Here is a 22,714-nt window from a genome sequence, read left to right as displayed (position 1 = left end):
AATTCTGCATGGTGTCTGAAAAAACAGAGACCTGCGCAACCTCACTCCGTTTCAGTTACGAGGTTCCAACCTACCACGCGACGTCACTCATTTGATTCCGTCAAGACAAAATTAAAACTGTGTGCCGGACCGACACTCGAACTCGGGACCTTTGCCTTTCGCCGGCAAGTGCTCTACCAACTGAGCTACCCAAGCTCAACTCACGCCCCGTCCTCACAACTTTACTTCTGCCAGTACCTCGTCTCCTACCTTCCAAACTTTACAGAAGCTCTCCTGCGACACTTGCAGAACTAGCACTTCTTAAAGAAAGGATATTGCGGAGACATGGCTTAGCCACAGCCTGGGGGATGTTTCCAGAATGAGATTTTCACTCTGCAGCGGAGTGTGCGCTGATATGAAACTTCCTGGCAGATTAAAACTGTGTGCCGGACCGAGACTTTCTTTCAGGAGTGTTTGTTCTGCAAGTTTCGCAGGAGAGCTTCTGTAAAGTTTGGAAGGTAGGAAACGAGGTACTGGCAGAAGCAAAGCTGTGAGGACGGGGCGTGAGTCGTGTTTGGGTAGCTCAGTTAGTAGAGCACTTGCCCGCTAAAGGCAAAGGTCCCGAGTCCGAGTCTCGGTCCGGCACACAGTTTTAATCTGCCAGGAAGTTTCATATCAGCGCACACTCCGCTACAGAGTGAAAATCTCATTCTGGAAACATCCCCCAGGCTGTGGCTAAGCCATGTCTCCGCAATATCCTTTCTTTCAGGAGTGCTAGTTCTGCAAGTTTCGCAGGAGAGCTTCTGTAAAGTTTGGAAGGTAGGAGACGAGGTACTGGCAGAAGTAAAGCTGTGAGGGAGGGGCGTGAGTCGTGCTTGGGTAGCTCAGTTGGTAGAGCAGTTGCCAGCGGAAGCAAAGGTCCCGAGTTCGAGTCTCGGTCCGGCACACAGTTTTAATCTGCCAGGAAGTTTCATATCAGCGCACACTCAGCTGCAGAGTGAAAATCTCATTCTGAAGACAAAATTAATTCGACATGTCACACTGCACATCTGTGAAACGAAGCGTGTATGAAAAGGCTGTGAACAACTCTCTACATTCGTGGCTTCAGCAGCTCATACAACTGCATACGCATTCCACGCTCATCACTGGCTGCTGTTACGTCGTATCGTCGTCGTTTTTCGTGCCCTCTCGCCTGGTTGGCCCCGACAACGTAGATGAGTAGTAGCACCAGCTCGGAGTGTGAGTAGGGAAGGAGGAGGTGAGAGAGAGTCGTGGTGGTGTTCGTAGCCAGCCCCAGCCCCGCCAGAGTGGCCGCCGACGGCAGCAGAGTAGGATGAGCGCTGCGGGTAGGCTGTAGAGCAGCGTGGCGACGCCAGCCCACGATGGCGACGCGGAGCCCGCCGGCAGCGCCAGCGCCGGCGCCGCCTCCTCCAGCGCCCTCATGACAGGTACGTCCAGCGTCGCCCTCTGCGCTGCTTCCTCACCTCGCGCCTAGCTCAGTCTACACGATTACTCTGCAATTCACGCCTAAGTAATGTAATGTACTGCGAATACATAGAAAGAAGGATCCTTTATTGTATGATTACATGATAGCGGAACAAACACTGGTAGCAATTACTTCTGTAAAATATCTGGGAGTATGCGTGCGAAACGATTTGAAGTGGAATGATCATATAAAATTAATTGTTGGTAAGGCGGGAACCAGGTTGAGATTCATTGGGAGAGTCCTTAGAAAATGTAGTCCATCAACAAAGGAGGTGGCTTACTAAACACTCGTTCGACCTATACTTGAGTATTGCTCATCAGTGTAGGATATGTACCAGATCGAGTCGACGGAGGAGATAGAGAAGATCCAAAGAAGAGCGGCGCGCTTCGTCACAGGGTTATTTGGTAAGCCTGATAGCGTTACGGAGATGTTTAGCAAACTCAAGTGGCGCCTAAGTAGTGTAATGTATTGCGAATACATAGAAAGAAGGATCCTTTATTGTATGATTATATCATAGCGGAACAAACACTGGTAGCAGTTACTTCTGTAAAATATCTGGCAGTATGCGTGCGGAACGATTTGAAGTGGAATGATCATATAAAATTAATTGTTGGTAAGGCGGGTACCAGGTTGAGATTCATTAGGAGAGTCCTTAGAAAATGTAGTCCATCAACAAAGGAGGTGGCTTACAAAACACTCGTTCGACCTATACTTGAGTATTGCTCATCAGTGTGGGATCTGTCCCAGATCGGGTTGACGGAGGAGATAGATAAGATCCAAAGAAGAGCGGCGCATTTCGTCATAGGGTTATTTGGTAAGCGTGATAGCGTTACGGAGATGTTTAGCAGACTCTGCAAGAGAGGCACTCTGCATTGCGGTGTAGCTTGCTGTCCAGGTTTCGAGAGGGTGCGTTTCTGGATGAGGTATCGAATATATTGCTTCCCTCTACTTATACCTCCCGTGGAGATCACGAATGTAAAATTAGAGAGATTCGAGCGCGCACGGAGGCTTTCCGGCAGTCTTTCTTCCCGCGAACCATACGCAACTGGAACAGGAAAGGGAGGTAATGACAGTGGCATGTAAAGTGCCCTCCGCCACACACCGTTGGGTGGCTTGCGGAGTATAAATGTAGATGTAGAAGTGTTCGGTAGAGGGTTCATGGAACAAGTTTCAGACCATTTCTCGACCGTTCCACTCTCCAACTGCATATTGCAACAACGAAAACCTAAATATCCTCGTGCGAGCTCTGATACGAGGGCTCTCCAGAAAGTAAGTTCCGATCGGTCGTGAAATGGAAATCACTTGGGAAATCCGGTAAAGCTTTGCATAGATGCGTTGGGCAGTGTCTCTAGTATGCCCATCGATCGTGTCGCGTCGCTCTTTTCGGTTTTGAGTGAACAGTGAGCACATAAAGATGTGTAGGGAATAGCGTCCACCGCTAAGTATGAGGGCCTGGTTAGAGATTTCGCCTGCATCATGCAGCCCACATAACACAACTGTCGAGCAGTTCCTTCTTCATGCCAATTCTCGGCCGCACACTGCAGAGGCAATGAAGACGCTCCCGCAGCGTTTCCGATGAGAAGTGTTTGATCACCCACAATACAGACCGTAATTGGCTTCCCCTGAGTCTCATCTCTGCTCACAAGAGCCGCTGACTATGAAGACAAAATTTTTCCACAGACAACGAGCTGCAGACCAGTGCTAATAACTGGCTGAAAGCACAGACGGCTGCTTTCTATGACGAGGATATTGGAAAGTCGATACAACACTACGACAAAACTCAAAGTTGGAGCGGCCACTATGTAGAGAAGTAGGTGGAAGGTGTACCTAGCTGTAGCAAATAAAACGTTTCTGGTTTTCGCTGTGGTTTCCATTTCGCGACCGATCGGAACTCACTTTCTGGACAACCCTCGTATTTTATTACAATGGTCGTTACTTCATATATAGGTGGGAGTCAACATCATACACTGTCTGCCGAAAATTGAAGCACCCGGAAGAGAAAGAGTAAACTAAATGAAATTTCACGAATTGAGAGGGTATGTGATGTTGCTTCAGTGATTACAAAAAAATGGTTCAAATGGCACTGAGCACAATGGGACTTAACTTCTGAGGTCATCAGTCCCCTAGAACTTAGAACTACTTAAACCTAACTAACCTAAGGACATCACACACATCCATGCCCGAGGCAGGATTCGAGCCTGCGACCGTAGGTAGCGCCTAGAACCGCTTGGCCACTCCGGCCGGCTCAGTGGTTACAAAATCGAATCAAATTCAAATGAACTTGGCAATATGAGCCGACTCATAAGCTTGACGTTGCAACGCCTCTGGCGTGGATAAATGCAATGACTCGCTTGGGAAGGGGGTCCTGAAAGCACTGTTTTCTTTCATGAGGCAAGCTGTTCTCACTTGTCCTTGATATCCTGGATACTAGTAGTGGCACAGAGTTGACCTCTGTTCCGGTCCACACATGTTCTACCTGGGACAGATCTGGGAACGTTGCTGGCCACGGGAGCACCTCAACGTTACGCGGACAGTTCACAGAGACACGTGCCATGTGTGGATGAGCATTGTCCTATTGGAAAGTGGCACCATGATACTGTCGCATGAAAGGTAAAACATGGGGACGCAGGATGTCCGTGACGTACCGTTGTGCCGCCAGAGTTCCCTCAATCACGACAAGTCATAGCCGATGGTTCCGCATACTATGACGCCAAAAACAATCGTCGGGCGTAGTGTAGAAGCGCGGTTCATTGCCGAACAAAGTGCGACGCCATTCATCAGGAATCCATGCTCACCGGTCACCGCACTACTCAAAAATCTTCAAATGTGTGTGAAATCTTATGGGACTGCTAAGGTCATCAGTTCCTAAGCTCACACACTACTTAACCTAAATTATCCTAAGGACAAACACACACATCCATGCCCGAGGGAGGACTCGAACCTCTGCCGGGACCAGCCGCACAGTCCATAGCTGCAGCGCCACAGACCGCTCGGCTAATCCCACGCGGCCCCGCACTACTCCAACCGCAGCCGTTCATGTTGTGGTGTGAACTGCATTCTACGTATGGGATGGTAATTCTGTAGTCCTGCTGCTGCTGCTAGTCTCCGACCAATGGTGCGGGATAGCACAGAATGTTGCAGGGAGTCCATTACTTCTTTCCGGATGGCAGGCACAGATGGGAACGGGTTATTATGATGTGCTTGGTGCACAATAGTTCATTGTGGTAGTCAGACTTGGCCGACTGGCATCTTGATGAAGAGTGTGCCTCCCATCACGCTTCCATGCAGTCCAACATCGGACCACTTTAACGTCAGAATGTCCCAAAAATGCGAATACAGTATGATTCGATGGACCGCTTTCAAACTGGGTCAGGTGCTAATAACGCTGTCTCACACGAGTACGTGGCATCTCCGTGTCCGTAACAGTGATCAGTAAACATCTGACCTCGATCACGCCACTTAGATACCCGAGCAGGCCTGCTAATAACACTAAACCGTGACAACACTAATGCACTCTGGTGGTCATTCTACTTATTACAAAGAATTGTAGTTATATGCGCTTACAGAGTCGCTGATGATTTGTTCGTGTAAGACGTTATATTGACGTCCGAACATGTCTTCTGGGTGCTTCAGTTTCTTTTTTTTTTTTTTTCTTTTTTTTTTTTTTTTTTTTTTTTTTTTTTTTGTCCGATAGCGTAGATTAGAAATAGCAGTAGGCTTGTAACATACCATTGGGGAACCCAAGGTATCACTTTAGTTTAACTAGATGACTTCCCATCAGTTATTATGATCTATGACTTTTAAGACAGGAAATCAAGACTCCAGTCACACAACTGAGACGTTAGTCTATAGGCACGCAATTAGATTAGATGTCGCTTTTGAGCAACGATGCCAAACTTCTTCTGGAAATCTAGAAATATGGAATTAACTTGAGACCCCCGGTAACAGCACTCATTACTTCGTATGAATGAAGAGCATATCGTGTTTCACAAAAATGATTCTTCACGTGTATCACGCCATGTGCACTGCTGAAGTACGAAGGCCGTTCCGAAACTAAAGCCTCCCATTAATTTTCATAGAAATTACAGTATGTACTGAAAGTAGAAAAACAAATTTAAATTGTTCAACATGTAAGTGGACTGAAGATTTCTTGGTAAGGAATACACGGCGTCTTATCGATGGTGCGTCCTCGTCAGATGTCTAAGTAACTTCAGATGTACGCCATGGAAGAGTATTGAGTTGCTGCACTTCATGTTGTACACTAATGACCTTGCAGACAATTTTAATAGTAACCTCAGACATTTCGCATATAATGCAGCTATCTATAGTGTGCTGTCTGAAAAAAGATACACAAATATCCAGTCAGATCTTGGTAAAATTTCAAAGTAATGCAAAGACTGGCATCTTGCCTTATATGTTCAGAAATGTAAAAATGTGCACTTCACAAAAGGGGAAAACGTAGTATCCAGTGACTATATATTAGTGAGTCGCTGTTGGCAACAGTCAACTCATACAAATACTTTGATGTAACAATTTCTAGGGACATGAAATGGAACGATCAAATAGGGTCAGTCGTAGGTAAAGTAGGTGGCAGACTTCGTTTCATTGGTAGGATACTAATTAAATACAATCAGTCTACAAATGAGGTTGCTTGCAAAACACGCGTGCAACCCATCCTAGAATATTGCTCTAGTGTACTGGACCTGTACCAGATCGTACTAACATGGTGTACTGAATGTTTATAAAGAAGGGCAGTATGAATGGTCACAAAACTGCTGATTCATGAGAAGGCGACACGGAGATGCTGAAATCTCTGAAATGGCTGGCGTTTGGAGACAGATGCAAACTGTAACAAGAAAGTCCACTTACAAAGTTTCAGGGACCAGCTTTAAACGAGACAGATGCAAACTGTAACAAGAAAGTCCACTTACAAAGTTTCAGGGACCAGCTTTAAACGATGAGTCTAAAAATATATACACACTCATACAAATCGCTTTTGTAGGGATAGCGAAGACAGGCTTCGACTAATTACAGTGTTCACAGAGACATTAAAACATTCATCCTTCCCACGTTCCATACATGAATGGCTCGGGAAGAAGTCCCAGTAACTACTACAACGATAAGTACCTCCTGCCATGCAGTTCATAGTGGTTTGCAGAGTGTAGATGTAGATACAGGTGTCACTAACATACTGTCATTCAACCGCATAGTTACCACCATTCGTTATGCGCTTTTGTGAACGATGAACAAAAGCCTGCAGGCCGCGACCGTAGAATCTAAACCATCTAAAGCTAACCACTATCTTACTGCTTCAAATGGTTCAAATGGCTCTGAGCACTATGGGACTTAACTTCTGAGGTCATCAGTCCCCTAGAACATAGAACTACTTAAACCTAACTAACCTAAGGACATCACACACATCCATGCCCGAGGCAGGATTCGAACCTGCGACCGTAGCGGTCGTGCGGTTCCAGACTGTAGCGCCTAGAACCGCTCGTCCACACCGGCCGGCTCATACTGCTTCGACGACAGCGTCTCAGTCTGGAAAATTTTGGCCACGTAATTCACCTCTCATATCCCCAAAGATATGACAATCTCAAGAAGCTATATCAGGGCTGTAGGGTAGATGTGGTAGAATAGTCCAGTTAAATCTGGCAATGAGTTCCATGGTCGCAAAACTGTTATGAGGCCTGGCATTGCAAGCAAAAGTTTGTCTTTTTTTTCAAGCTCGAATCTCGAAATTCGGGCTTTCAGCATCGCCAGTGTGGTCTTGTAGCGTTATTGTTGGCAGATGGCTACATCGCGAAGCTTTAGTTTGTTGGTGAATTGCATGTCGCCACCCAGTGGACTCTGTTTTGTTTACCGGATCGTATTGGTGAAATAGTGTCTCATCTCTGATGATGATGATGATGATGATGATGATGATCAGAAACCCGTCAAACTCAGCCTTGTGTTGGTCCAGCAGGCTCCGACAAATTTTTATTCCACGATCCTCTTTTTCTGTCTTGAGTAAGCATGTGCGGGACCCTTTGTAATACAACAGACTTTCGGCTGTGCACGCGATTTCTTGGTCGTAATCCGCGGATCATTACGGATGAGTTGACCGATCCTCTGTTCATTATAAGGGATAGCAGCCGAGCAGGGTCGCCAGGGGCGTGCTCTGTCGTGCACCTCGTTTTTAACCATCATTGGAACGCGGTAACCACCACCCAACACTACTTACGTCTACTGTATCATCTCAACACATCTTTAGCTAGCTTCTATGAACTTCAGTTAGCGTAATTTGTTCAGCAGTGAGGAATTTAATGACACATTTGTGTTTCATACGCATCTCGATTTCGGGTGCCATTTTGAACGCTCCCCTGATGCTGTCATCTACCGCAGGGCGAATGATTCAAAAATTATTACTGCACCAACATAATCTGACAATCAAAGCTAACACAGATAATAGGAGACAGTAGCTTCTGAAAGAACTCAAAGCTGCGCCTGTCGCTGCACGTCGTAGTTGGTCAAGGAAATGATCCTCGACTTCCTGAAACGGTGAAATTCGTGAACTGATCGCGCGCCTTAATTGTGGAAGCATATTGTGAGTCGACTAACTGCCACCGTTGTGAATGGCTGTTGTGGTACCTGCAAGGACCCATGTGACGATGATCTTTGAAGACAATAACATTAACCGTGTATAGAGAGGAAATGACATGCTACAGTGGAACAGTTCAAGGTCGAAATACACCAGAGTATCGAACTTATCCTCAATACCAACAGTCCAGAGAAACCTGCCGCGCAAGGAACTGCATCCGTTCTAACGATAAGGCATCGGCAGGAAAGAATGAATTTTCTACATATTATCACAACTGACTTGCAGCTAACGGGTGTCCGGAAATCCTTTCTCTTGACCCACGTTTTTCGCCACAAATAAGAAATGGACGTTGCTACTGTGTTGAATGGGATAACCGGAAGGGTAGTTCCGAAGACTCACCTTCCCAGCTAAGAACTGGCGATAAAAATATCTTCCATCAGCAGGAGTCTAACATGTTACCTAGGAGTGGAGTACAACCACACAAGCGTCCATTAGCAAATACGGCTACTGAGATGAGGCTAGACAAGTGAATTGGCAACGTCTGGGAGTGCTCTGAGCGAAAGGTAAAGACATCGGCCTCCATTACATCCATAAGTTATTGTATTACCGTTCCGTCCATTCATTAAGCATACATCCAATTTATTGTACATTGTTTACAGACACTCCGTCTGAATAGGTCTCGGAAGACCCTAAAGGTACAGACCGACCGCCGTGTCATCCTCAGCCTATATACTACTTCTCAATCAGGTAGCTTCTCAATTTGCCTCGCAAGGGCTGAATGCACCCCGGATGCCATCAGCGCTCGACAGACCGGACGGTCACCCAGCCAAGTGCTAGCCAAGCCCGACAGCGCAGAACTTCGATCATATGACGGAACCAGTATTACCACTGCTGCAAGGCCCTTGACCATACGGTTTACCACCACTCCGCAATGGCTCTATCAACGTCTGCCGACCACCAGTGTCAGTAAACTGAGAAACTGGTTCAGAGAACTGTGATATGAAAATCTCTGAGAACCACATATAGTGTGTCTGATTCCATCCTGTAACTATATAAGTTGATAATTAGCTCATGATAGTGAAGGACTGAGTTTGTGCCAATATTTCGACTTTACGGCCTCGAATTTTTAATTATTTAACTTATCATTTTCACTCAAATTTAGCAAAAGTTTCACATTTTTCTGACATGATACAGTGCATAGTTTTCCTGTTGTGTCTTCTGTGGGATGTTTGTGCATGTCGGGGATTTCTTGAGATATCGAACTTAGCATGCTGGCCTGGGCGCATAACGACCAAGAGTCGCTGCGTTGATGGGTACGATGACGCCACTACAGCTATGTTATCAGTGAGTTGCATCCCTGGATATATCAGTTGCACAACTTTCCTTTTTACATACGGTTGTTGTGATTTCGATTTCTGATTGAAGCGTCAGCTTAAAAGACGTACAACAATTAACTGTATATTATTATTCACAAAATAACGTCAAGAAAAACTGTGGAAACCGCACTTCTCTGAAGAATCTCTTTTTCATTCCATGCATTGAATAGCAACACACTGACGCAAATGCCCGAAGATATCTGTCTCTCTCTGTCTGTAGAAACAGAAAGCAACAGTAATAAACTCTGTTTGTAATATGATAAAAGTAATATCAGTCATATCCCCGTCCCTAAGTACCATTGTTCTGAATAATGATGGGAAACGAATCTAACTGAAAAGAACGGTCAAGATGCGGCTGTACTTATTTACGTAACGATGTGAGAGATCGTTTCTTTTATTATTTACAGTTGCGTTTCCCCAATGTTCTTTAGAAGCTTGTTTCTCGGTATGGCTTTGTACCTTTGTTGTGACATATGCCGCGCTGGACATGTTTTACTATGTCGGACTTCGGCGCATGTAATAATTCAGTGGCGGTGTACAGCCAGTTTTTGTGTTACTAGACGAAGTTCTGCTTTGCACAGTTTGTCCTGTTATTACCTCTGACATTGGTGCCGTCGTTACGTCAAACTCTAGCACAATTCCTACCAATGATGTACAAGCTAAGGGTCGATCAATAGTCCGACGGTCTGTCAAGTAAAACGCCGAATAAACAATCACGAACACTGTACAGTGGCAAAAAACAAGTGATAATATGTTTACAATTGTTAATGTGAGAAACGTCAAAAATAATAAATCGCGATGTACTTGTTTTATCTCCAGAGTTTACAAAATTAACACACTGTAGAAAATTGCAGTGCAAATTCCTAATTTCCTCAGCAAGGTTATCATGTCCCTTTATTGGTTTAATCACGGGAAGAATCTGATATTTAGAATATTTATAACCTCGAAAATTCTGAGTAAACTTGCCATCATCGAAACTAACTTTGAATGGGGAATTTTTTTCTCTTTGCTGGTGTACATGCTTGGACTGATATTTGCGACAAGTTGAACTTTCACAGCAAACTGAAATCAAACTCGGATCCATGCATAATGTGGCCAATACGCTGCCAACGGGCGAAGTGGTGCAGTGGTTAGCACACTGGACTCGCATTCGGGAGGACGACGGTCCGATCATCCTGATTAAGGTTTTCGGTGATTTTCCTGACTCGCTTCAGACAAATTGTGAGATAGTTCCTTTAAAAGGGCACGGCCGACTTCCTTCCCCATCCTTCCCCAATCTGATGGGGCCGATGACCTCGCTGTTTGGTCCCCTCCCCCAACATCAACCAACCAACCAACCAACCAATACGCTTCCAAATGCACTAAGTGAACACAAGTGATTCACAGTTTCTACTTGATACTTTTTTATCTCAATAAGATTCGAGCTCCACGGAGGAGTCAATTTGAATCTTTGAGTCAGTCTGGAAAGAGTTTGCCAATATCGTAAATGATAACACGTTGCTAGCGGAAAGTACGGTTACGGGTTTGAATCCAGCACGAAACACAATTTTTCTGTGTCACAAATGTTCAGCAGCTTACTGTTCGTGGACTCTTTACCAAATACCGTACTGTAGATCTAGGTTTATAACAACTGAAGTATTTGTAAACGTGTGATTCCAGCTGCCATTAGTGAGCTCCAAGAATGTTAAAAAATTCAATCCGAAGTGTGCTTTCCTTTCGTTCAATACTGTTTCATAACACATACCTGCTGTATTCTTTGTTTACGGAAGCTTCGTTCTGGGAACCGGCATAAATAGTTAAGCTCCTCGTGTGAATTCTGTGGCGCTGTACGTGACAAAATCGCTGCGAGGGAATCCCGTAAATAGATACGGAACGTCTACAGTGCACGATGTTTCGCTCTTTAATATTAAAGTGATATGCTGTCCGCATCTCGTGCCGAAAACCGGAGGCTAACGTAAACATCGAGCGAATGTTAAACAATACGCCCGCCTCTCCATCACCATTTCCATCTCGTCTCCAAGTCTATTTTTATGCAACGTCGCGTCGACAAAAACGTTCCAAAACACATTATCTTCCGTCCCTCTGATCCTTGGCTTTTTATTCCACCTACGAATACCGAAAGATGCTCTCAGATATCCGAATCCCTAGAATATGTCAGATGTGCTGTGCACTCCCCCCGTTTTACATTTTACACATTAAACATAAATGGGTGAGACGAACAGAGCCGCTCTACGATGGCCTCAAAGGTAAAACTGTATTTAGCATAAAACGCTGATATGTTTCACAGAACCTTTTCGAGGCATTATACTTACTATCCCATACATCAGTTTTCAGCATTTACAAGCTCTTGTAAATACAATGGAAGGAACTGCACGATCGTCGTAGGTGTGAGCGGCCGAAGTATCTGCCCTGCAGAAGACGCAGGTTCATTATCCATTACCGCTAGGGATTTCCCTTGGTGAATGGACTGAAGTTGGCTGCGCTCAGTCACTTGAGAGCCGTATGTACATCCATTGGCATACAAATGATGCCACTGTCGGAGGATGGACAGTGTTTTCTAGAGTACGAAAGGCGTTGACCTTGCTGATTATCTTGTAAATTGCAAAATAGCAACTGGCGAATCTTCGTTAGTCTTCTGGATAAAATTGGTGTAAAAAGTGTGTAGAAAGAGAGAACTGAATTGCAAAGGAAAATAAAGCATTAAAACAATGTATCTGCCAAAAAGGTGCTTTTTGGGGGTTGTTAAGCGGAAACTAATACTATTTACCATATTTGTGCCAACTGACTTCCACCTCTTATGGATGGAAAATGTTTAGGATCCAGTGAAGTTGTTGGAATCGGGCATGATTGTTTAGCATACCGTTCGGAGTCGTTCTTAAGGGTGTAAGGCAGTCAGTGAAAGAATGTTGGACAAAGTGCATCGATAAATTTGTGCAACTTTTTATCTTGGACGCACATTGTTTTTCTTACCTTTTTCTTTGACTTCATAGCATAGGCAGGAAAAAGCGTAGCTACGTAGACTGAGAGAGGACGCAGGTGGTAACCACCAACACTGTCGATAGGGGCACTAACTAATTAACTGATGAACAAATTTTGCCGTCTCCAAAATGGAACTTTGTCTCTAATTCACCAAAATTTCTCCAGCAGCAACTGTTGTTTTCTACAAGTAAAAAACGCAAAAAAACCGTGAGGGAAGTGTCGACCACAATAGAGTTAAATTTGTAATCTGCGGGTGAGTAACAATTACGGGTGTAGCACGCACTAACACCACACAAATTTCACTTGCCAGAGAGAGATGTCCGAGTCCGTTGCTTAAGCCCTGAAAAGTGTGGCTGTAGCTTGGGGGAGCTTCCGAAACAATTTGGCTTGTTCCAGAATCAACAGACACATTTATCCTTACTGTAAAGCATAAACTATGTAATTATCCAAAGAAATATTGTTTTAAAGGCAGTTTACGCTCGTTCGTTAGTGAACAGCGGAGATTATGCCATAAATTATAACAGTGACAGAATTTAATTTTCTTGTTAGGTTGTGATTGAAATATGGGAGTCTACTTTATACTGCGTGGATGTGATTTCCATAGACAATCTTACAGAGGAATAATTGTTGAGAAGTTTGGTATCAGGAGCCAGTAGTTTCTAGGGGCTCAATATCGAACAATTACATTTCCATTAGGTCTCAGTCGATAAGTCTACAAAATATACCTTGGAAATATTCTCTCACATTACCTGGAGGATATGCTGCCGATAGTTCGTAAACTCACATGGTTTCCGCACATTATGAGAAATTGTGTGCAGTTTACACATTGAGCGCAATAATTCTGTCTCATGTCAGCTTAGCTGCAAAACATGAAGCCACTGGGATGCATCATTTGGAAATAAGTGAAGATTTTCACTTAAGAGACTCCATTCACCAAACGAGCGAGACACCACGGTGTTTAAGACACTGGACTGGTATTCGGGAGAAGAGCTACTCAGACTTACATTTTCCGTGATTTTCTATACCGCCAAAGGCAAATTCCGGGACATGGCCAATTTCATTTCTCAATCCGAGCTTGTGGTCCGTCTGTAATGGCATCATCATTGACAGGACATTACACCCTAATCTTCCACACTTCCCTTTAGTCACTACTCACAAGACAGACGTCTATGATATAAGCTAAAATAGCATAACAACCTACCGGGATGGAACAACATCTGTGATAGTTCACGAGGCGTCGCATTTTTTCGTATTGTGATCGTAGTCGTAACATTTTAAACTATCGTTTCAAAGAAACTTTTGTAAATTATCAAAACAGGTACTGATCAGTGCTGCAACAAAATTGTATACGATGGCTTCGGGGCTGCTGTATTACTCTTTTAATTTGTTGTAAAAGTTTAGGTTATCTTTCCCTGGATACATCATATTATGACCTCATAAGAACTGTAGTAGTTTAATGATTTATTTTCACTGTTTGTATCTACCCGCGACTGCCCCACATGTATTATGCATCATTACCGGGTTAATAACTAACGAGCCGTGGGAGATCATGGTCTCTTGACATGACACCGCTCAAAAACACTGCTAACCAAGCTACGAATATTATAGCGTGTTGATTTTGTGTTCATTCTGAAGCTAAGAAAAGAAGAAGCGACCTGTCTGTAAAATACTCGTATACATAGTTTATTGAAACTTGCACCTCAGTATGGGTATGCATATCCGAAGGAACATTGCATCGATCTTCTTAACAACTCTGGCACTACAATATCGTATTAATATTTGTAGTGAGATATGATAGTGACTTCAGTACATCGCTGTATAATCATTTAATTGGTTGTGTTGTATCCAGAAGGAAATAAAACCAGCAGAGGCGAAGCTGCTGCACTTCAAGAAACATATTGTGTGTGTGTCAATTCTTTCATTCATGTTAACTCATTAATTTTGACCATGATGTTTGAATCAGTTAATGCTCACACAATTTTAATTTGTCGGCTGTACCAGTTTCAACTTCTCAGTTGTTATCAATAGCCTAAAATTTTACTTAACCAGTAGCTGCATTGTAGTATGATAGGGTGAGGTGTTGACTGAGCATTTATCATGCTTCTGAGGCGCTACAATGGGGAACCAAGTGATCTAGACAGTGAACCAATTGCTGCCCAATAGATCGCGGGGATGAAAAAACAAAGTCGCGCAACGGATAATTAACTGGCTGTCTGAATTAAGCAGCAGGGACCCAACTGTACATTAAATTTGGGTACCACAAATCTCAGCTATATTGATAACTGTTTCCATCAAGCAACTAAATGAAAGTAAACGACACTGTGACAATCTGATTTATTCCTAGATGCATTTATATGATTGTAATCACTGAATAAACAAAACAAAAAATTACGAAAGGGCACAAGGATGCAAAAACGTGTATGAAAGACCGTGTCACAGGTGAGTGGTTTGAGATAGAATGATACAAAAATTGAATGCACAATAATTGCCAATGATTGCTGAATAAGTTAATAACATAAAGGAAAGACCCAGTAAAGTATGAACAAGCACCGGTTCTCTCACACAAGAGCGTATTGAGCGCGGGTATGAATTAGTTAAAAAGAACGAAACTTTGACTAGAAACAAACAACTTCACGGTCCCCTCGTCGTGAAACACGCAAATATGGCTCATGCTTACCACTCTGCTGATAATCGGATGCAGAGTGTGGCTGTGGTACTGGTGGATTATTCTAAGTTCCTCTCCAGTATCTATCATTAGGTCAGAAGTGAAGCCATCTTTGTTCTTTCCCTAATTTCCTCTGTAACGAAGAAGTATGCTATTCCATGCCCTAAATGAAGTGTGTTTCTCTTCTCCTCCACAAAAACTAGCTGGTCTGCCAGCGCCAAAATCTCAGTAAACAGTCTCAGTAAACTTTCTGAGTTACAACCAATTAAACGTGTACAACAATTGCAACAATGTCCCTTCTCCGAAAGTAACTGCCACCGTTAATACTACTAAATTTTCTCTTAGACAGGGGCAGAAGATTGAAATTCTCTCCTACTATATGTTTGTTTTCGCATTTCCAACAAACAAAACTGCTGCATTTACGTATTCATGAATTCTCAATCCCACTACCAGCATAATTACTCGCGGGCTTCGGTCGCAGGTTCGAATCCTGCCTCGGGCATGGATGTGTGTGATGTCCTTGGGTTAGTTAGGTTTAAGTAGTTCTAAGTTCTAGGGGACTGATGACCACAGATGTTAAGTCCCATAGTGCTCAGAGCCATTTGAACCATCTCTTGCCGTTGCAAATTTTATCTTTTCTAATAAGCATAATTTAAGCTTCTCATTTGCTGAAAGTTTACTGCATGCTGGGCACTCTCTCTTCTCCTGCCGTACCCTCGGCGATTGCTTGGTGTTTTTGTTTCAAAATGGTTCAAATGGCTCTGAGCACTATGGGGCTTAACATCTGAGGTTATCAGTCCTCTAGAACTAACCTAAGGACATCACACACATCCATGCCCGAGGCAGGATTCGAACCTGCGACCGTAGCGGTCACGCGGTTCCAGACTGAAGCGCCTTTAACCGCACGGCCACACCGGCCGGCAAAATTCGTTAATACCGGTCACAGGTTCGAATCCTGCCTCGGGTTCAAATGGTTCAAATGGTTCTGAGCACTATGGGACTTAACATCTTAGGTCATCAGTCCCCTAAAACTTAGAACTACTTAAACCTAACTAACCTAAGGACATCACACACATCCATGCCCGAGGCAGGATTCGAACCTGCGACCATAGCGGACGCGCGGTTCCAGACTGTAGCGCCTAAAACCGCTCGGCCAACCCAGCCGGCACACTTGCTAAAGACGCTGGACTTGCATCTGAGAGGAGGAAGTTGAAACTCCCGTCCAACAAGTGATTCTGCACGAAGGAAGGAAGTTTAGGGATTGATGCCTAGAACCGCTCGGCCACAACTGCCGGGGTGTTTTTGGGTCTGCTGAAAAAACGGTACTCTGTCCCCAGCCCCATATTTGCCTGACTCCTGCCTTCCAGCAGAAACATTTTATTGCTAGCCTGCTGCACCCTCCTTTGGTGCTCTGGTCTTTTCTCATAGCCGGATGGCCATCTCAAGTTCCAGAAAAAACACAGCATCGACCCATCACGGTGTAGACTTAAAGGAAAGACTATGATTTATATCTGCGATTGTTGGTACTAAATTTAATTGTGTGCATACTTTCATGCAGCATTAAAAATTTAATTCGACTGAGCATCCGCATTTAAATAAAGATTTATTAATAAGTTTCTGGAGCGATTTTGGAAAAAATGTCCCATAGCAATAGGAGAGAACATATCCTCAAATTTCCTATTAAAGGACTCTAATGGGAACCTCGAGGTTATGGTTCGAATGGTTCAAATGGCTCTGAGCACTATGGGACTTAACTGCTGTGGTCATCAGTCCCCTAGAACTTAGAACTACTTAAACCTAACTAACCTAAGGACATCACACACATCCATGCCCGAGGTAGGATTCGAACCTGCGACCGTAGCGGTCACGCGGTTCCAGATTGTAGCGCCTAGAACCGCACGGCCACTCCTGCCGGCCCTCGGGGTTATGTCCGCTCCTACCTTACTCTAAGGACTTAATTGTCCAGTAGGTGTTCACTGCTATCATGTTCTGAGGACCTGACCCTTTAGTAGGAGTCTATGGGATATGTTTACTCCAACCATACTACTAAGCAGCCATCGGCCAATAAATGTTATGGGCTTTTGACAACGACTGAATAGTCGAAACCAGTACAGCCAATAAATGAAAATTGTGTGAGCGTTGTCCGATATACAGGGCGAATATTAATAAAACCGACAAACTGCAAGGACAGATTCCGGACTGGAAATGGAGGAAAAAAGGTCCTATGAACATATGTCTGAAAATGCATCATTGCCACGGTAGATGGCGCTGACGAATGATAGTCTCTCTGACCGCGTGACGTTATTCCTGGTGTGTTGCAGACTATGTGACTGGCGCAGCACACTGTAAGCAGCAGTATCGTCCGGTTTTCATGTCACGAACAAGACGAGATGGTGTTTGTGTACGACCAAGCATATGGAAATGGTGGTACGGCTATACCAAAACAAGTACCCTCACAGACACGAACCACATCAAGCAACATTTCAAGCCCTTTTTGGTTGGTTGTACAGTACGCTGCGTCAACCACACAGCCTGCAACACACAAGGAAGACACGGCACATGGTCAGATGTCATTCCTCTGCGCCACCTACCATGGCAACGATGCATTTCTAGACACGTGTTCATAGGACATTTTTTCTTCGATTTCCAGGCAGGACTCCATCCCTGCAGTTTGTCGGTGTTATCAATGTTCACGCTGTATACACTATAGTCACTGGACAAGTTTTCTTCTAAATCTCAGCTGCTCTGGAATAAGAGTCAGAACTTTCTTCCGCCAAAGCGTCCACTAATTTCACAGAAAACGTAATTTTCTGATGTTATGATATAATGAGTAATAAAATGATGCTTTCGTGTGTGCTATTTGTATTATTTGCAACATACAAAGACAAGTACGTAAGTGCGTTGTTCCCTGAAGAGAGAGTGTGGACATGGCCCGAATTTTAGTGAAACGTGCAGATGGAAACGGAGACGCCGTCGGGAAGGTGCAGCGGTGGGCTTTTAGGCCGTGCGCGGGTGGCGGGTAAACAGCGGCAGCGGCAGGCAGGCAGGCAGACGAGGCGCGCGGCCGCCGCTCGATATGCGCGCCGCTATCGACTGACACAGTTGAAAAGCCGCCCGGCTCACCAAACAGCTTCTCCTCGCCTTTACACGACGCCAGCTTCCTCAACGCCGCCCGCACCAACATTACTGCACGTGTCACGTCATTCCCACGGGCTTTCCCTGCTTCCAGAGCGAGATTTCGAGTCGCCGAACGCTAAATCTTCCCAGAGACCTCAAGATTTTGCCAGTGAAGCCAAAACAGGCGAGCACATATCCTTAGGCATCTTAAAAACAGTTACGTCTCCCTAACTGTGACCCTTTTTTCTCGAATAATTTTAGGAGACTCAGAGAACAATCGCCATTGTTGGCTCTACGTGCTTAAGCAACTAGGACGTGAGTACAGTTTGGATTTTTTCTACGATACATACGGGGCGATCAGAACTTTCCCGTTAGCGGGCATTGCTTCTGCGTGAATGCAGCGTAGTGTGATTCCGATACGGGTATACAAGCACCACCATCTAGTCAAGGCATTAGTGTGGCACTCGTGTCTGTCTGACTTGCGTGCAGTAAATGTGAAATATGCCGACGTCATTACCAAATGCGTCCAAACAGGGCCAACATGCTGTTATTCTTATCTCGGTTGCCACAGGACAGTGTTTGTCGCGAACAAGACGAGATGGTGTTTGTGTACGACCAAGCATATGGAAATGGTAGTACGGCTATACCAAAACAAGTACCCTCACAGACACGAACCACATCACGCAACATTTCAAGCCCTTTTTGGTTGGTTGTACAGTACGCTGCGTCAACCACACAGCCTGCAATACACAAGGAAGACACGGCATGGAGTCCTGCCTGGAAATCGAAGAAAAAAGGTCCTATGAACACGTGTCTGGAAATGCATCGTTGCCACGGTAGGTGGCGCAGAGGAATGACATCTGACCATGTGCCGTGTCTTCCTTGTGTGTTGCAGGCTGTGTGGTTGACGCAGCGTACTGTACAACCAACCAAAAAGGGCTTGAAATGTTGCTTGATGTGGTTCGTGTCTGTGAGGGTACTTGTTTTGGTATAGCCGTACTACCATTTCCATATGCTTGGTCGTACACAAACACCATATCGTCTTGTTCGCGACAAACACTGGAGAATGAAGAATGTATATGGGGCAGTATGTCTGTCGAAAACCACCGTTGTGGAATGGTGCGTCAAGTTCCATGCTAGTAGCAACTTGACACGAGACACCGTTCGATCTAAGAGGTCAGCCTCATCTATTTCGAGGAACATGGTGTCTCCGTCCTGGGGAATGGTACTACGCAACGCTGGAGAAATTACGGCGTCGAATTAAGGCGAGATGTCCGGGAAAACTACGATAAGGGTTGCTGCTGCTTCATGATAAAGAACGTCCCCATATTGAATTTCGTATCGCAGAAGTTACATCAACTCAAGTGCGAGACAGTCGAGCGCTCGCCTTATAGTCCTGATTTTTCCTCGTGCGATTATCACGCCTTGGGTCCCCTAAAAAAGGCACTGAAGGGTCGACGATTCCTGTCGCACGAAGACGTGCACGTGACAGATACGGGCTTCTTCAGGCAGCAGGACACGGTGTTTTAGTAAACGCGTATCTTCAATTTGGTGCGCCGGTGGGATGATTGCCTCACTGCTCACGGCGATTCTGCCTCATTGGCATATCGATTCTGGATTTTACGGCCTCCGAATGGAAACTTTTTTATCTCTCCTTATATATACGAGGATTGTTGCGTAAGATATTTCGTAGAAATCAAACTATAGAAGAGGTCAAGAAATTCTTACAAGTACGCCAGACAGAAACTTATTCGCCCCGCTTGACCATTCTGACTTAGATACACTGTTACTCTACATCGAATAAGGCGAATAGCATGATGATTCATTTGAAAACCACACAGCCGATTTCTTTCTAGATCCATACAACACCCGAGCTTGTGCTTAGGGTCTAATGACACCGTGATAGATAGGGCATCAAACCCTAACCTTCCTGCCTTCGTGCAGAATCAATTGTTGGACGGGAGTTTCAACTTCCTCCTCTCAGATGCAAGTCCTGCGTCTTTAACAAGTGTACCACCTCGTTTGCTGTTTCTTTGAAAAATAACTCTTACAGTACATAAGCATACAGACAGGAGACATCACAAAAAATGGGTCAAATGGCTCGAAGCATTATGGGACTTAACATCTGAGGTCATCATTCCCCTAGACTTAGAACTACTTAAACCTAACTAACCTAAGAACATCACACATATCCATGCAGGCCCTGCCTGTGTGGCCGAGCGGTTCTAGGCGCTTCAGTCTGGAACCGGGCAACCGTTACGGTCGCAGGTTCGAATCCTGCCTCGGGCATGGATGTGTGTGATGTCCTTAGGTTAGTTAGGTTTACGTAGTTCTAAGTTCTAGGGGACTGATGACCTAAGATGTTAAGTCCCATAGTGCTCAGAGCCATTTGAACCATTTGAACCCGAGGCAGGATTCGAACCTGTGACCGTAGCAGCAGCGCGGTTCCAGACTGAGACGCCTAGAACCACTCGGCCACAAAGGCGGGCGGAGACATCACGCTGATGCCGTGTAACGCCGCCTGTAGCCTTGAAAACAGCCTCAATGCAGCGAGGAGAGTGTTCACCACTTTCTTCAAGTATGCCATATACAACCGAAGCCGTTAGTTGATGATTAAATCCGGTAGAGCTACGAAATTGCGGGGATAGTGATTGCTATGTTTCACCTACTCTTCCAAATAGTCCTAGACATTTTGCGTGGGCTGAAAATCGGATGACATAGGGGGCCAACCGGTGTGCGACAGGGCGTCTGACGTTTTATCAAAGCAGGAAAGTATGCGTGCACACCTATGAACTCAGATATTGTCATCTTGGAAGTGTCCAGCATGCACGCATCATGAACTTATTATCGAGGATGTTGAAACGAACATCCTAGTTCATGTTCAGGGTAACCTGAATGAGTGCACCAAAGAATGATATGGAAAACACACTCAAAACATCGCAGAACACCCTCGGTTTGAACTATGCCCTCCACACATGGCGGATTAGACGACTCATTGAGCTGTCGGATCACTCAACACCCAGTATCATTTGAAATGAGGCAAAGTCACTACTTAGCGGAGTCCACTACAACCCTCGAGCCAGCTATTCGTTCTGATAAGTTACTATGTTGTCTGGCTCATAGATGACCAGCAGCTTTATATACCGCTGTGAGCAATGGCCTTTTGTGAGGTAACCGCTTCCAACTGTACAAATGCATGCACGCATGTTTACAATGTTCCCTCGGAAACTAACTGAGATGGACCTACATTCACTGACAGCAGCAATTCATGTCGAGTTTCGAACAGTCTGTCATTGACAAGGAGTGACATTCATCTCCAGTCCCTGTCAGTTAGGACATTATTCCAACAACTAATCTTACGCCGTACTATAATGAGGTGAAAAAAGTCATGGGATACCTTCTAATATTGTGTCGGAACTCCTTTGGCCCAGAGTGGGTTGTACTCAACAAGTCGTCGGAAGTCCCATGCAAAAATATTGAGCCATGCTGCCTCTACAGCCGTCCATAATTGCGGCAATATTGACGGTGCAGGATTTTGTACACGAACTGACCCCTCGATCATGTCCCGTAAAAGTTCGATGGGTGGCCAAGTCATTCGCTCCAGTTGTCCAGAATGATCTTCAAACCAATCGCGAACCGTTGTGGCCCAGTGACATGCCGCATTGTCATCCACAAAAAGTCCATCGTTGTTTGGGGACATGAAGTCCATGAATGGGCTGAAAGTGGTCTCCAAGTAGCCAAATATAACCATTTCCAGTCAATGATCGGTTCAGTTGGACCAGAGGACCCAGTCCATTCCATGTAAACACAGCCCACACCATTATGGAGCCACCACCAGCTTGCATAGTGCCTTGTTGACAATTTGCTTCCATGTCTTCGTGGAGTCTGTGCCACACTCTACCCTACCATCAGCTATTACCAACTAACATCGAGCTTTTCGTGCAGTGTTTCTTGTCTGTTAGTACTGGCAGCTCTACGCTAACGCCGCTGCTCTCGTTCATTAAGTGAAAACCGTCGGTCACTGCGTTGTCCGTAGTTAGATATTCTCGGCACTCTCTTGACACTGTGAATCTCAGAATATTGAGTTTCCTAACGATTTCCGAAATGGGATTTCCCATGCGTCTAGCTCCACCATTCCGCGCTCGAGGTCTTTTAATTCCCGCAGTGCGGCCAAACTCACGTCGGAAACCTTTTCACATGAGTCACCTCAGTATGTATGACAGCTCCGCAAATGCATTGCCTTTTTACACTTTGTGTACGCGATACTGTCTCCATCTGATTATGTGTATATCGCTATCCCACGACTTTTACCACCTCAGTGTACATAGCAACGAGTGATACAACATTCCGTGTAGAGTTGTTGGAGTACGCGTTGATACACCAACCAATCGCGCAACTTCATTCACGGTGTCGTCACATATTCATAAAAACACGATAGCTCATTTCTGTCGTTCTATCAAACCTCCATGTCGACCCATCTTATTATGCTGATTCCATATAACCGACTGGCTGAGGGTTTGCTTTGTTATTTG

At 44.9% G+C, this 22,714-nt stretch overlaps 1 protein-coding gene across 1 annotated transcript in view; it reads left to right on the top strand.

Annotated features, from left to right (window-relative positions):
* Positions 1–1,365: 1,365 nt before the first annotated feature.
* LOC124722990 (probable nuclear hormone receptor HR3) overlaps positions 1,366–22,714 on the top strand; it is a gene marked incomplete in the record, with an annotated part of 435,770 nt that continues 414,421 nt past the window's right edge. Inside the window, 1 exon segment of the mRNA XM_047248158.1 lies at positions 1,366–1,427. Coding sequence (XP_047104114.1) covers positions 1,421–1,427 — 7 coding nt within the window.

This window comes from Schistocerca piceifrons, chromosome X (assembly GCF_021461385.2).
Source record: "Schistocerca piceifrons isolate TAMUIC-IGC-003096 chromosome X, iqSchPice1.1, whole genome shotgun sequence".
NCBI classification, from domain to species: domain Eukaryota; kingdom Metazoa; phylum Arthropoda; class Insecta; order Orthoptera; family Acrididae; genus Schistocerca; species Schistocerca piceifrons.
The sequence above is the reverse complement of the archived record's forward strand: the minus strand, read 5'-3'. Positions and strand labels throughout refer to the sequence as shown.